The sequence below is a fragment of the Coregonus clupeaformis genome, chromosome 29, assembly GCF_020615455.1.
Source record: "Coregonus clupeaformis isolate EN_2021a chromosome 29, ASM2061545v1, whole genome shotgun sequence".
Taxonomy (NCBI): domain Eukaryota; kingdom Metazoa; phylum Chordata; class Actinopteri; order Salmoniformes; family Salmonidae; genus Coregonus; species Coregonus clupeaformis.
In genome coordinates, this window is record NC_059220.1 from 49,147,665 (window position 1) to 49,163,954 (window position 16,290).

At 43.6% G+C, this 16,290-nt stretch overlaps 1 protein-coding gene across 6 annotated transcripts in view; it reads left to right on the forward strand.

Moving 5' to 3' along the window:
- Positions 1-16,290, forward strand: part of LOC121545173 (G protein-coupled receptor 137Ba) — a 68,704-nt gene that overhangs the window by 18,847 nt on the left and 33,567 nt on the right. For all 6 annotated transcript variants that reach the window (XR_005996206.2, XM_041855622.2, XM_041855623.2 and 3 more), the window contains exons 2-3: positions 10,776-10,825; positions 14,157-14,397. Coding sequence is in view for 5 of the 6 variants with exons in the window: in XM_041855622.2 (XP_041711556.1) it covers positions 10,776-10,825; positions 14,157-14,397 (291 nt within the window). In the remaining variant the exon portion in view is untranslated. The remainder of the gene's footprint in view (positions 1-10,775; positions 10,826-14,156; positions 14,398-16,290) is intronic.

The window sequence follows — 16,290 nt, forward strand, 5'->3', positions numbered from 1 at the left end:
AAACACAGGTTCAACCACAAAGACCAGGGAGGTTTTCCAATGCCTCGCAAAGAAGGGCACCTATTGGTAGATGGGTAAAAAAGCAGACATTGAATATCCCTTTGAACATGATGAAGTTATTAAAATATGTTTTCACTTTGTCATTATGGGGTCTTGTGTGTAGATGGGTGAGAAAAAACATATTTAATCAATTTTGAATTCAGGCTGTAACACAGTGGAGTACAAGGGAGGAGGGAAAAGCCGCAGACACTCAGCCCTCCGTGGGAGTTTGACACCTGTGCTGTAACACAACAAAATTTGGAATAAGCCAAGGGGTATGAATACTTTCTGAAGGCACTGTATACAGTACAAGAAAAATATACTACTAACGCCTATAATAAATACTACAGTTATACAAAGCAAATTTGCATATGGTGTGTTTGGGGGTTGCAGTGAGGTGTTCTGAGTCACTTTGATACAAGGGGTGATTTGTTATGGGACCTTTCATTGCTCAAATGGCTCCAACAACACAAGCAGGAAATGAGATTTGGTGTCCTCTGCCTAGCTTCTCCCCACGTAGAACAAACTCCCAAGAATAATCTGTAGGCCACCAAGCGGTATTGTCTGTGAGGGATTGAAAGCAATGCAATTAGACTTTCATGGGCAATCGTTGTGTACTGCCTGTATTCCTACTGTAGCAGAACGATGCAGAATATGAAACCACTACCATTTAAAATTATAGACTGATAATTTCTTTGTCAGTGGGCAAACATACAAAATCAGCAGGGATCAAATACTTTTTTCCCTCACTGTAAATCAGGCAGACGGGCATCGAGGCATTCAGTTACTGTTCGATTGAACATTAGAATGGGCAATACGATTGACCTATGCGACATTGAGTGTGGTATGATCGTCGGTGCCAGGCACGCTGTAACCAGTATCGCAGAAATGGCCGCTGTTGTTGTTGTAATTTTACCCCCTTTTTCTCCCCAATTTCGTGATATCCAATTGCGATCCAATTACAATCTTGTCTCATCGCTGCAACTCAACAACGGGCTCAGGAGAGGCGAAGGTCGAGTCATGCGTTCTCCGAAACATGACCCGCCAAACCGCGCTTCTTAACACCCGCTCGCTTAACCCGGAAGCCAGCTGCACCAATGTGTCGGAGGAAACACCTTTCAATTGACGACCGAAGTCAGCCTGCATGCGCCCGGCCCGCCACAAGGAGTTGCTAGAGCACGATGAGCCAAGTAAAGCCCCCCGGCCAAACCCCACTCTAACCCGGATGACGCTGGGCCAATTGTGCGCTGCCCTATGGGACTCCCGGTCACAGCCTGTTGTGACACAGCCTGGGATTGAACCCGAGGCTGTAGTGACGCCGCAACACTGCGATGCAGTGCCTTAGACCGCTGCGCCACTCGGGAGGCCTGACCTCCTGGGCTTTTCACGCATGACAGTGTCTAGGGTTTACTGAGAATGGTGCGACAAACAAAATAAATCCAGTCAGCGGCAGACCTGTGGCCGAAAAAACAGCTCGTTGATGAGAGAGGTCGAAGGAAAAAGGCAAGAATCGTGCAAGCAGATTGGCGGTGGTGTACTGGTGTGGGGAATGTTTTCCTGGCACAGGTTAGGCCCCTTAATACCAATTGAGAAACAAACGTTTCTGACACCTTGTAGAATTCCCTGAATAATTCAGGCTTTTCTGGAGGCAAAGGGGGTCCGGACCGGTACTAGATAGGTGTACCTAATAAACTGTCCGGTGACTGTATGTCTCTATGTAAAAGATTCCTCTTTCCAGCTTTTCTTGGAAAAAGGAATCATCAGAAGCAGCCATTGTAATTATTGAGCAATCTTGGGTAATCAGTGCACGGTAACATATCTCCCGTCAACCTGTAGAAGCTAGTGCAGCCCTCGTTTTGAAAAGCCCACCTTTGAGGGTGGGAACACAATTGGACAAGGAAGTAGGGCACCCGTCAGGCTGTAGTCTTTACAAAGCCATGGAAAATGAGTCAACTTAGATATCCTGCAATGTCCTGGCAGATTGAATGGCTCAATTGAACAAAGACAACCATATCTAATCGCTGCTAGCGTCATCGTGCAATCAGCGAAACACAAAGGCCACAATACTTGCAACCACACATGACTCCATTCATTTATACATCAGACAGCAGGCTCATGTCTGAAACACCTTTTTTTATAGGGAGTTTGGAAAAAACACTCCAAATAGTGTCTAGCAGTGAACTTTCCCTTTAAGAATAACTTAAGAGGAAGAGAAAAAGATATGAGGAGAGAGGTGCATCCAAAACTTTGGTATGCTTGTGGTGAGTCTTCTTAAATGCTTTGCTTGACACCTAAAACGTCTGTATCGACATTGCCTAAGCTGAATTATATTCACTGCTGACATTCAGATCTAGTAAACAACACACACACACGCCCTCCCCCCCACCTCTCTCTCTCTCTCTCTCTCACACTCTCACTCACTCACACACACACACACACACACACACACACACACACACACACACACAGTGTTGTGTGTCTCACTGACCTGCTTCTGGGAGTCATGTGTTTACATTTTGTGCGCACAAACACACTCCTGTCTGTCACTCCCCAAATGCACACACACACTCTCCCCGTTGCGCTCTCTCTCTCTCACACACACACACACACACAGGCTGCAGCTTGTTTATTTTCTCTTCTCAAATGTAGGTTACAGGTTAATGCTTTTGGCCACACTCTTTATTCTCTCGGCACTAGCACAAAAGCGGTGTGTGTGTGTGTGTGTGAGACAGTGTGTGTGTCTCCATTTTCATGGGTCAAAGTTCAGAATCAAGATGTAAGAGAAATCTGTCCTTCTGTTTCCATAGGGTTGTTTAGGCTACAGGATAGTGGGGGTAGGTTGAGTAGTCAGCTTTTAGTTCTCAGTCTGTCCTGTACAGGGGATAGATAGCTGGAGGCAGGGGCAGCATGGCACACAGAGTGGGGAGAACAAGTATTTGATACACTGCCGATTTTGCATGTTTTCCTACTTACAAAGCATGTAGAGGTCTGTAATTTTTATCATATGTACACTTCAACTGTGAGAGACTTAATCTAAAACAAAAATCCACAAAATCACATTGTATGATTTTTAAGTAATTAATTTACATTTTATTGCATGACATAAGTATTTGATCACCTACCAACCAGTACGAATTCCGGCTCTCACAGACCTGTTCGTTTTTCTTTAAGAAGCCCTCCTGTTCTCCACTCATTACCTGTATTAACTGCACCTGTTTGAACTCGTTACCTCTATAAAAGACACCTGTCCACACACTCAATCAAACAGACTCCAACCTCTCCACAATGGCCAAGACCAGAGAGCTGTGTAAGGACATCAGGGATAAAATTGTAGACCTGCACAAGGCTTTGATGGCCTACAGGACAATAGGCAATCAGCTTGGTGAGAAGGCAACAACTGTTGGTGCAATTATTAGAAAATGGAAGAAGTTCAAGATGATGGTCAATCACCCTCGGTCTGGGGCTCCATGCAAGATCTCACCTCGTGGGGCATCAATGATCATGAGGAAGGTGAGGGATCAGCCCAGAACTACACGGCAGGACCTGGTCAATGACCTGAAGAGAGCTGGGACCACAGTCTCAAAGAAAACCATTAGTAACACACTACGCCGTCATGAATTAAAATCCTGCAGCACACGCAAGGTCCCCCTGCTCAAGCTAGCGCATGTCCAGGCCCGTCTGAAGTTTGCCAATGACCATCTGGCTGATCCAGAGGAGGAATGGGAGAAGGTCATGTGGTCTGATGAGACAAAAATAGAGCTTTTTGGTCTAAACTCCACTCGCCGTGTTTGGAGGAAGAAGAAGGATGAGTACAACCCTAAGAACACCATCCCAACCTTGAAGCATGGAGGTGGAAACATCATTATTTGGGGATGCTTTTCTGCAAAGGGGACAGGACGACTGCACCGTATTGAGGGGAGGATGGATGGGGCCATGTATCACGAGATCTTGGCCAACAACCTCCTTCCCTCAGTAAGAGCATTGAAGATGGGTCGTGGCTGGGTCTTCCAGCATGACCACGACCAGAAACACACAGCCAGGGCAACTAAGGAGTGGCTCCGTAAGAAGCATCTCAAGGTCCTGGAGTGGCCTAGACAGTCTCCAGACCTGAACCCAAAAGAAAATCTTTGGAGGGAGCTGAAAGTCCGTATTGCCCAGCAACAGCCCCAAACCTGAAGGATCTGGAGAAGGTCTATATGGAGGAGTGGGCCAAAATCCCTGCTGCAGTGTGTGCAAACCTGGTCAAGACCTACAGGAAACGTATGATCTCTGTAATTGCAAACAAAGGTTTCTGTACCAAATATTAAGTTCTGCTTTTCTGATGTATCAAATACTTATGTCATGCAATAAAATGCAAATGAATTACTTAAAAATCATAAAATCTGATTTTATGGATTTTTGTTTTAGATTCCGTCTCTCACAGTTGAAGTGTACCTATGATAAAAATGACAGACCTCTACATGCTTTGTATGTAGGAAAACCTGCAAAATTGGCAGTGTATCAAATACTTGTTCTCCCCACTGTGTATATACACACACACACACACACACACACACACAGAAACGCACAAACTGGTACACATCTTCAGTTTGTTTTTCAATTTATTATTACAGACACACACCCACCCACCCTCTGGCCATCTCCAGGGACATTAGAAACAACAGCACAGTTTCACTGTTTATATTGGTCTGTTTTCCTCCACATTAATACTTCATTTCCCAGGAGAGGGGCTGTGTGTTTCACTGCTGTCGGATTGGATCCAGTCAGAGTGATATCAAGAGCTAGACCTAGATAACTGGGCTCTCTACTGAACTGTTGTTGTTCGGGTACTGCTTTGTTGCAGCCATAGAATTAGGAATTAGAATACTTTAATAGGATCTCTATGGTTGCAGCATGACACGCGCGCACACACACACGCACATGCACGCATGCACACACACACACACACACACACACACACAGTATCTTCCACTATCTCTTTTTAGACTGTCAGTCCCCATAATCTAGCTTCCATAAACATATCAACCTTGATCCAGTGAAGTGGGCAGTCCACTGGTCCTCTAGCGCTAGATTCCTGAATCCTGACATCTCTCTAACATATCTCTCCCTGCTCTCAGTTTTCTCTCTTTTTTTTCCATTTTTCTCACTGTTTATCTGAGTTAGCCCAATTGAGATACAAATATATTTTGTCATGGGATTGCTAGTCCTGACCACTATGCCCACCCAGTCCTTTTATGACCCCATTTCAATTATACACTGCTCAAAAAAAATTAAGGGAACACTTAAACAACACAATGTAACTCCAAGTCAATCACACTTCTGTGAAATCAAACTGTCCACTTAGGAAGCAACACTGATTGACAATAAATTCCACATGCTGTTGTGCAAATGGAATAGACAACAGGTGGAAATTATAGGCAATTAGCAAGACACCCCACTGGTTTTGCAGGTGGTGACCACAGACCACTTCTCAGTTCCTATGCTTCCTGGCTGATGTTTTGGTCACTTTTGAATGCTGGCGGTGCTTTCACTCTAGTGGTAGCATGAGACGGAGTCTACAACCCACACAAGTGGCTCAGGTATTGCAGCTCATCCAGGATGGCACATCAATGCGAGCTGTGGCAAGAAGGTTTGCTGTGTCTGTTAGCGTAGTGTCCAGAGCATGGAGGCGCTACCAGGAGACAGGCCAGTACATCAGGAGACGTGGAGGAGGCCGTAGGAGGGCAACAACCCAGCAGCAGGACCGCTACCTCCGCCTGTGTGCAAGGAGGAGCACCGCCAGAGCCCTGCAAAGTGACCTCCAGCTGGCCACAAATGTGCATGTGTCTGCTCAAACGGTCAGAAACAGACTCCATGAGGGTGGTATGAGGGCCCGACGTCCACAGGTGGGGGTTGTGCTTACAGCCCAACACCGTGCAGGACGTTTGGCATTTGCCAGTGAACACCATGATTGGCAAATTCGCCACTGGCGCCCTGTGCTCTTCACAGATGAAAGCAGGTTCACACTGAGCACATGTGACAGACATGACAGAGTCTGGAGACGCCGTGGAGAACGTTCTGCTGCCTGCAACATCCTCCAGCATGACCGGTTTGGCGGTGGGTCAGTCATGGTGTGGGGTGGCATTTCTTTGGGGGGCCGCACAGCCCTCCATTTGCTCGCCAGAGGTAGCCTGACTGCCATTAGGTACCGAGATGAGATCCTCAGACCCCTTGTGAGACCATATGCTGGTGCGGTTGGCCCTGGGTTCCTCCTAATGCAAGACAATGCTAGACCTCATGTGGCTGGAGTGTGTCAGCAGTTCCTGCAAGAGGAAGGCATTGATGCTATGGACCGCCCGTTCCCCAGACCTGAATCCAATTGAGCACATCTGGGACATCATGTCTCGCTCCATCCACCAACGCCACGTTGCACCACAGACTGTCCAGGAGTTGGCGGATGCTTTAGTCCAGGTCTGGGAGGAGATCCCTCAGGAGACCATCCGCCACCTCATCAGGAGCATGCCCAGGCGTTGTAGGGAGGTCATACAGGCACGTGGATGCCACACACACTACTGAGCCTCATTTTGACTTGTTTTAAGGACATTACATCAAAGTTGGGTCAGCCTGTAGTGTGGTTTTCCACTTTAATTTTGAGGGTGACTCCAAATCCAGACCTCCATGGGTTGATACATTTGATTTCCATTGATAATTTTTTTGATTTTGTTGTCAGCACATTCAACTATGTAATGAAAAAAGTATTTATTAAGATTATTTCATTCATTCAGATCTAGAATGTGTTATTTTAGTGTTCCCTTTATTTTTTTGAGCAGTGTACTTCTCACTACCATCCTAGTAGCTTAGTGGTGCTCTCTAATGGATCTATTCACAGCATGTTTCAGTTCTGATTGTAAAAAAGCCTACCACCTATGCTAGAAATCAGGTTACTGCTGAACTTATTGACACCTCAATGAATGTAGTGTTAGACAGACAATGTCTACTGTAACAATAACAACAAACCAATACCCAGTTGTGTAGATGAGTAGGCCGAGCCCAGGAGTCTTAGAATTTAGTATCAGTCTGGCTCCCACCCTGAAATACAAACTCATTAATGCTCTGTTTCGCAATTGTTTCACTCTCAAAATTGAATGATTAACAATATTCAGTGAGGATTCCAGGCTAGTTGGCATCCAGCCTAATAGAAAAAAGGGACAAGCAAGAATGATTAATCCTCCTTTCCCAGCTCTGTGTCCTGGCCTGCCTCCCCTACTTTAGCCCTCTCTCTGTCTGGCACAGTCCAGCCTTAGTCTGCAATGAGATTAGCAACCAGGCTTTCTGCATGGTTGGCTGACTGGCTGGCTGGAGAGGCTGGGAAACCCAGACATTTTCTGACATTCATTCCACTACACGGGTGTTAATCCTTCCCCCAACCCCCTCAACACACTGACACTAACTGACATACACACTGACACACACATGAAGATGAACATTCAGATGCACCCATAGACACACACATAAACTGGTACATGTTCTCTGAACTTTTCAACGCATTATTACATTGCACACACACCAACAGACAGACACACACACACACACTGCGTGCTCATTAACTCTGAACCTGGTCGTTTCCAAAGTATGTCTTTCAGACCACATTTACACTCACACACACACAAACACACAAACTATGCCCTCTCCAGTAAATACTAGTCAGCAGCATCAGGTGTTGTTTAGAGTTCAGTGCCAGGTAAATCCATTTGAATTCAATCACTTTTCGACAGCACCCCTTTTGATTTGAACGAAACCTTCCATACATATTTGTAGAAGTTATTTTTGGACATGAATGCCAAAACATTAAAGAGATAAGTGCTCAAAGTTGAATCCGTTTGCGTACCCCACCATACCATGAGACATCCATGTCTTCATCACAAGAAAAGATAAACAGTTTAGTTTGATCTAATTTAAAAGCTTAGAAACAGGGTTTTGAAACTACTTAATAATTCCTTGAAAAAACTGTTTTTTTTATATGAAAATTGTACTTTTTTAAACGTTCTAACGATTTCATGATCTAAATAAGCGTAAATTGCCTTTTTTTTATTTTTATGTATTCACATATGTTGTAGATTAGAGCCTATTTTACATCATCTGAGGTTTTTGTGTTGTGTCCGCCATCAGTTGAGACACAGCATGCTGTTGAATACACTGTGGGTGCCATGTTTTGGCTGATAAATGTACTAAAATGGGAATACAATTGAAATGTTAACTTTCAAATGGTACAACAAAGATGGTTGGAGGTACAGACATCTGAGCGTGTTGACTTGAATGGTCATATCTGTTGTTTTAAATTATAGTCAATCCTCCATAGGAAACCTATTGAAATCATATACTGTACATATACAGTGAGGGGAAAAAAGTATTTGATCCCCTGCTGATTTTGTAGACGCCCCTATATGTGTTATAATATAAATGTGTGTCCAACCCACATTTTTTATTGCACTTTCAAGAGTCAATTTGTAGATTTTAATTTGAATCATGGTCCCTTGTATGGGGATGACTATCAAGAGAAACACAAATGAAAACACAATGACGAGAGCTGAGTGCTTGTGAAGCTGTCAACAAGTAGTGCGGGGAATAGTAATCAGATGCAAATGGAGAGTTAAAAAGGGAGAGCCTGCATGTGCCTTTTGTTTGTTTTACACTTCCAGTGTGGTGGGTACAGCAGCTCACACAAAGCAGGTGGTGTGTGTTTGTGTGAATATTGAAACCCTGAAGGAGTGTGTGTGTGTGTGTGTGTGTGGCCTGCTATGATTCTAGATTAGAGATGGCTGTTGATTCACTCAAGGGACCAGCACAATGTGTCAAACATCTATTAAGGCGTGTCACTCAGCTGTCCACAGCCTCAATGACAAATAAAATAAAATAACATGTTATTGGTTTAGCAGCGAAATGCTTGTGCAAGGACAACCCACATGGTGCATGTTATCAATACTAACCATCTCAGACACATATACTCCCTCTCTTTCGCTCACACATTATCTCTCTCTCTCTGTGTCTCTCTCTCTTGCACGCCACACACACACACACACACACACACACACACACACACACACACACACACACACACACACACACAGATAGAGCTCCGCAAGGGGGACCAGTGTTGGGAACTCCATTGTACAGGAACTTCACAACTAATCAGTCAAATATCAATGGTCCCCCAGACAGAGCTCTGCCAGGGGGACCAGTGTTACTGATGACAACAGTGTGAGATGGCCTGCTTTGAAGACCATTGATATGGGAGGTGCATCTCTGAGCGAACGTTTTCTGGATCTCTTTCATCATGATGGCTGCTTTTTTTGTGGCTTTTTTGGTGATATGTTGTTGGTCTCTTAGTATTCTGACATTGTAAATGGTATGCAATGAAATACGATATACACTATAGGATTTTAAAACTCTGTTAGAGATTCAGGGCAACATTTTCTTAGTGCAAAAGAATTGTGCGAAGTGCAAAAATTAGAAAGAAGGATAGGGACACAGCGGTTCAGAGGTGGAGGGGAGGGAAGAGGAGTAGAGTCTGTATCCCCTGCTGATCCCCCACTCTTCATTAAGCTTCCAGCCAGCCCCACAGATTTAGGCCAGATTTTAGGCCTATCTGGGCACAACCTCGGTTATAGACGCTGACTGGTAATTTCTCAACAAGCCTCTGTGGCAGACCGCCAAGGCATTGTCAGCAGAGACCTTAACCCCATCGGTGCCTGCGTCCCCCGACATCCAGACACAGTTGGTCCGCAGATGTTGGGGTCTCCTTTGTCCACAGAATTGTACCCTTTTCACACAATTGTGCCATCCCAAACTGAGTTGGTTCGGATATTTTCTTTTCACATTGTCAGCAACCATGGTGGATGCGTAATCAGGCCAGCTCAGTACAGCTTGGTTGGACTTGGCTCTGTTCGGCTCAGTAGTGTGAAAAGTCCTTTGAAGACCTGATACAGATTGCATGTATTTAACGCTTAACATTTTACCCCCTTTCGTCCACAACCAATGTGTGTAGCCCACCCAGGGGACAATGACTGCCCCCTCTCATTGAAGCCACAAAGTTCAAGGATGGCCGCGGTATTACAGGCATTGTTTGCAGAAAACAGGATCCCTCATTATAGTGAATGTGAAAATGGCAATTTTCGTGGTCAATCTTCATGGAAATAAATAAAAATTACGAAGACAATCATGGTACCAATAATTACTTATATTACACCAGATGTATGCCCTTGAACCAATTATTTTAAAATTGCACACAGAAGAAGTTATAGGGATAATTTAGTTGCTAATGGCAGCCTGCAGTACCCAGTCGGCCTTCAACTTGAGATACTCAATGAGAGGGGGCAGCACTGAGCTAACCTGCAACGTCACTTCCTGGAGTAGCTCAAACAGCGCATGTTATGTCTACATAAATCTCCCACATGAGACACCATCTTAAGCGACTTCCTGGCCTTCAAATGCACTATTGAGTTTTCAAATAGGAACGAATGGTGTCACATTATCGATGGCTTTGTCCATTCATGTATACAGCCATTGAGCCCACCAGCCCGGCACCCATCTTTGTGATTCACATTGGCGGCCATTTTGAGTCAGACTGCTGCCACCACATATCGGCCAGTCGCACATGCTTTTCTGTTCTCCTCAGTAATATCAATGTGTGAATATTTAATTTTGAGTAAACTGTTAATAACAATGTGTCCCTCCCCCCTCCCACTCTGTCTCCCCAGATAATGTTTAAAGCCAAAGCCAAATATTCTCCGGAGCTTAACAAATACAAGTAAGTGGAATTCTGCTGAGTCAGTATCTGTGTTAGTCTAAATGGGTTTTTGATGAGTGGGGTGGGGCGAGGGACAAAGTAGGAGAGAGGATGTTGGGCAGGGGGGCATCAAATGTCCAATAACCCAACTCAAAGCTGGTGTATTAGAATGGATGTTGTTTTTTGGTGAAAAAGAAATGAGAGTTGAAATGCAATGGCTGTTTGAAGCAACACACAACAGTTAAGTCTTATGTGGGACCTTGTCAAACCCCCTCGGAACCTCCCAAAATGTACTGGTCATCTGTTACTAAAAGTGAAAAAAGGTAGATGCATTGCAGTTGCTACCATTTCTGCCAATTGCAAATCACTCTATGGGACTAACATAACATGACAACAACATTCTGATACATTCTTACTAGAATGGGATCTTTCAAACCTTTGGTGCCAACATGGCTCTCATTCAGATACTCCAAGCCCTAGATACAAAACCAAGTTGGCCAAGCTCTGTGTGTACAGTATCTATGACTCTGGCTTCCACTGTACGACTGAAGGGTATTACTGTAGATACAGTGGAACAGAGTGCCCTATAACCTTGATGAAATCGAATAATGCCCCCTGAGCTTCGTCTCAGCTGTCTCCACCCTGGGCTTTTAGATGTGGACGGGGAAGGTGGGGTCAAAATGTCTGGACTAATAAGCACTTTGATCAGCCGATTTAATGTCTGATGCGGAGTGAAAAGCTGCGAGCTCAAATCCACAAATCCACCACACAAAACTCCTCCCCAATTTCCATCCCAGTACTCTACAATCCCCCGCTTCACTCACACACACCACACTAATACACACACACACACAAATACACATGCACGCACACACACACAGTCACTCATATACACACACACACACACACACACACACACACACACACACACACACACACACTCCTGCAAGGGGGGAGGGTGTAAAGGAAGAGGGGAGAACAGGAAGGGGAGAAGGAGAGAGGGGGAACTGGGAAGATTGAGTGAGCCAATGCAGTAGGATGGGATTGGGTTTGGGGTGTTTCAAGTTTATGGTCAATTTTATTGTTGTGTAGTATTATTGTAACGTTGTATGTACAGGGCTCTAATTAAAAAACATGAATTGATAGCACTGGTGCTCCCAAAATCGTTTGAAATACAGCCTGCATTAATTCTAGCTACTTCTAAAGCACATGCTGTGCCCTAGAAACTCATATGTGTAACCCTGTAAATACATTAGCTTATTATAAAAAGCTAAAATGTTGATACAAATAAATACCTGTCATTGAAATTAGTCATTTATGGAATATTAGGTTTCTACATTATGTAAAAGCACTATTTTCATATTGAGATGCATTGCATTGAAAATCGTACACTGTCTATAAGAGAGTCATGTTTGTGATGAGACCTCTCTCCCGAAGAAGCTATCCCTTTTCCTTTTTTTTCCTCTGTGCCTCCAAATGTTTGGCTATACTGATGAAGTTACCAGGTTGTTAGCTAGCTAGCTAATGAGGTACCAAACATGACTAAACAAGGTGAAAATATACAGTGGGGAGAACAAGTATTTGATACACCGCCGATTTTGCAGGTTTTCCTACTTACAAAGCATGTAGAGGTCTGTAATTTTTATCATAGGTACACTTCAACTGTGAGAGACAGAATCTAAAACAAAAATCCAGAAAATCACATTGTATGATTTTTAAGTAATTAATTTGCATTTTATTGCATGACATAAGTATTTGATCACCTACCAACCAGTAAGAATTCCGGCTCTCACAGACCTGTTAGTTTTTCTTTAAGAAGCCCTCCTGTTCTCCACTCATTAACTGTATTAACTGCACCTGTTTGAACTCGTTACCTGTATAAAAGACACCTGTCCACACACTCAATCAAACAGACTCCAACCTCTCCACAATGGCCAAGACCAGAGAGCTGTGTAAGGACATCAGGGGTAAAATTGTAGACCTGCACAAGGCTGGGATGGGCTACAGGACAATAGGCAAGCAGCTTGGTGAGAAGGCAACAACTGTTGGCGCAATTATTAGAAAATGGAAGAAGTTCAAGATGACGGTCAATCACCCTTGGTCTGGGGCTCCATGCAAGATCTCACCTCATGGGGCATCAATGATCATGAGGAAGATGAGGGATCAGCCCAGAACTACACAGCAGGACCTGGTCAATGACCTGAAGAGAGCTGGGACCACAGTCTCAAAGAAAACCATTAGTAACACACTACGCCGTCATGGATTAAAATCCTGCAGCGCACGCAAGGTCCCCCTGCTCAAGCCAGCGCATGTCCAGGCCCATCTGAAGTTTGCCAATGACCATCTGGATGATCCAGAGGAGGAATGGGAGAAGGTCATGTGGTGTGATGAGACAAAAATAGAGCTTTTTGGTCTAAACTCCACTCGCCGTGTTTGGAGGAAGAAGAAGGATGAGTACAACCCCAAGAACACCATCCCAACCGTGAAGCATGGAGGTGGAAACATCATTCTTTGGGGATGCTTTTCTGCAAAGGGGACAGGACAACTGCACCGTATTGAGGGGAGGATGGATGGGGCCATGTATCGCGAGATCTTGGCCAACAACCTCCTTCCCTCAGTAAGAGCATTGAAGATGGGTCGTGGCTGGGTCTTCCCACCCGAAACACACAGCCAGGGCAACTAAGGAGTGGCTCCGTAAGAAGTATCTCAAGGTCCTGGAGTGGCCTAGCCAGTCTCCAGACCTGAACCCAATAGAAAATATTTGGAGGGAGCTGAAAGTCCGTATTGCCCAGCGACAGCCCCGAAACCTGAAGGATCTGAAGAAGGTCTGTATGGAGGAGTGGGCCAAAATCCCTGCTGCAGTGTGTGCAAACCTGGTCAAGACCTACAGGAAACGTATGATCTTTGTAATTGCAAACAAAGGTTTCTGTACCAAATATTATGATCTGCTTTTCTGATGCATCAAATACTTATGTCATGCAATAAAATGCAAATTAATTACTCAAAAATTATACAATGTGATTTTCTGGATTTTTGTTTTAGATTCCGTCTCTCACAGTTGAATTGTACCTATGATAAAAATTACAGACCTCTACATGCTTTGTAAGTAGGAAAGCCTGCAAAATCGGCAGTGTATCAAATACTTGTTCTCCCCACTGTATATATATTGCCCCGGTAATATGGGTCAGATATCTTGAACTGTTTGGGTGACACTAATGAATCTGCGCTCAGGAAACAATGCTACAGGGAAGTCTTATCATTATAACAAGTACATATTTTGTCGTACTTTAGAGCCCTGTGTGTGTAGTAAACTAGTTGTGTACCACCTAAAATTGGGTGTTTTTTTCCACAGGGTGCTCATTCGTCTGGCGTTCATCTTTGCCAGCCTTTTCTTCCTTGTGGTGAACCTAACATGCGCCATGCTGGTGCAGGGTGGCATTGGAGGCGACGTGGGCAAGGCAGAGGTGCGGCAGGTGGTGCTGGCCCGGGTGCTGGTCAATGACACTCTCTTTGTACTCTGTGCCATCTTGCTGGCCGTGTGCATCTTCAAGATCGCCAAGATGTCCTCTGCCAATGTCTACCTCGAGTCCAAGGTACTGGACCGTCCTCAATCAGTCATTTAATCAATCAATCAACAAACTAACTAATACATAATTTAATCAATCAACCAATTAGCCACTTAACCAACTAACAAATCAGTCACAAACCCCTTGACTTATTCCACATTTTGTTGTTACAGCCTGAGTTCAAAATGTATTAAATATATATACTTAATACAATACCCCATTATGACAAAGTGAAAACATGTTTTTAGAAATTGTAGCAAATGTATTGAAAATGAAATACAGAAATATCTCATTTACATAAGTATTCCTAAGTCGATACTTTGTAGATGCACCTTTTGGCGGCAATTACAGCTGGGAGTCCTTTTGGGCAAGTCTCCAAGAGCTTTGCAAACCTCGATTGTACAATATTTGCCCATTATTGTTAAAAACATTATTCAAGCTCTGACAAGTTGATTTTGATCATTGCTAGAAATCCTCTAGGATTTTGCCTGTGCTTATAGCTGTATTCCATTAATTTGTAAAAATATAAAATCCCTAGTCTTTGCTGATGACAAGCATACCCATAACATGATGCAGCCACCACCATGCTTGACGATATGAAGAGTGGTACTCAGTGATGTGTTGTGTTGCATTTGCCCCAAACATAATGCTTTGTATTCAGGACAAAAGGTTAATTTCTTTGCCATTTTTTTTTGCAGTATTACTTAAGTGCCTTGTTGCAAAAAGGATGCATGATTTTGAATATTTTTATTCTGTGCAGTCTTCCTTATTTTCATTCTGTCATTTAGGTTAGTATTGTGGAGCAACTACAATGTTGTTGATCCATCCTCAGTTTTCTCATATCACAACCATTAAACTCTGTAACTGGTTTAAAATCACCATTGGCCTCATGGTGAAATCCCTGAGCAGTTTCATTCCTCTCTGGCAACTGAGTTATGAAGGACACTTGTATTTTTGTAGTGACTGGGTGCATCCAAAGCCGAATTAATAACTTTGCCATGCTCAAAGAGATATTCAGCGTCTGCGTTTATTATTATTATTTTTTTTACATATCTTCCAATCGTGCCCTTCTTTGCGAGGCATTGAAAAACCTCCCTGGTCTTTGTGCTTGAATCTGCGCTTGACATTTTTCAGATTAAGTGTTTGAGCTAGTAATGTATCAATATTTACCGTTTATATATGAGCTATGACGTAGCCAACGAATATATAGCACAACTTTGGATCTCAAAATCAAATGGTTTTCACTGTTTGGAAGTTTTTACGGAATGATCTTCTCTTCTCCTCTCGCTTCGGCCATGCAGTGTGCCTCGCAAAAGTGATTGCTGTCCTCGATTTGAAATTATCAACTTTACCCTGTATATCTAAAAATGGCCATATACAGTGCATTCGGAAAGTATTCAGACTGCTTGACTTTTTCCATATTTTGTTACATTACAGCCTTATTCTAAAATTGATTAAATAAAACCATTTCCTCATCAATCTACACACAATACCCCATAATGACAAACCGAAAACAGGTTTTTAGAAATGTTTGAAAAATTATTAAAAACAAAAAACAGATACCTTATTTACATAAGTATTCAGACCCTTTGCTATGAGACTTGAAATTGAGTTCAGATGCATCCTGTTTCCATTGATCATCCTTGAGATGTTTCTACAACTTCATTGGAGTCCAGCTGTGGTTAATTCAATTGATTGGACATGATTTGGAAAGACACACACCTGTCTATATAAGGTCCTACAGTTGACAGAGCATGTCAGATCAAAAACCAAGCCATGAGGTCGAAGGAATTGTCCGTAGAGCTCCGAGACAGGATTGTGTCGAGGCACAGATCTGGGGAAGGGTACCAAAACATTTCTGCAGCATTGTAGGTCTCCATGAACACAGTGGCCTCCATCAATCTTAGATGGAAGAAGTTT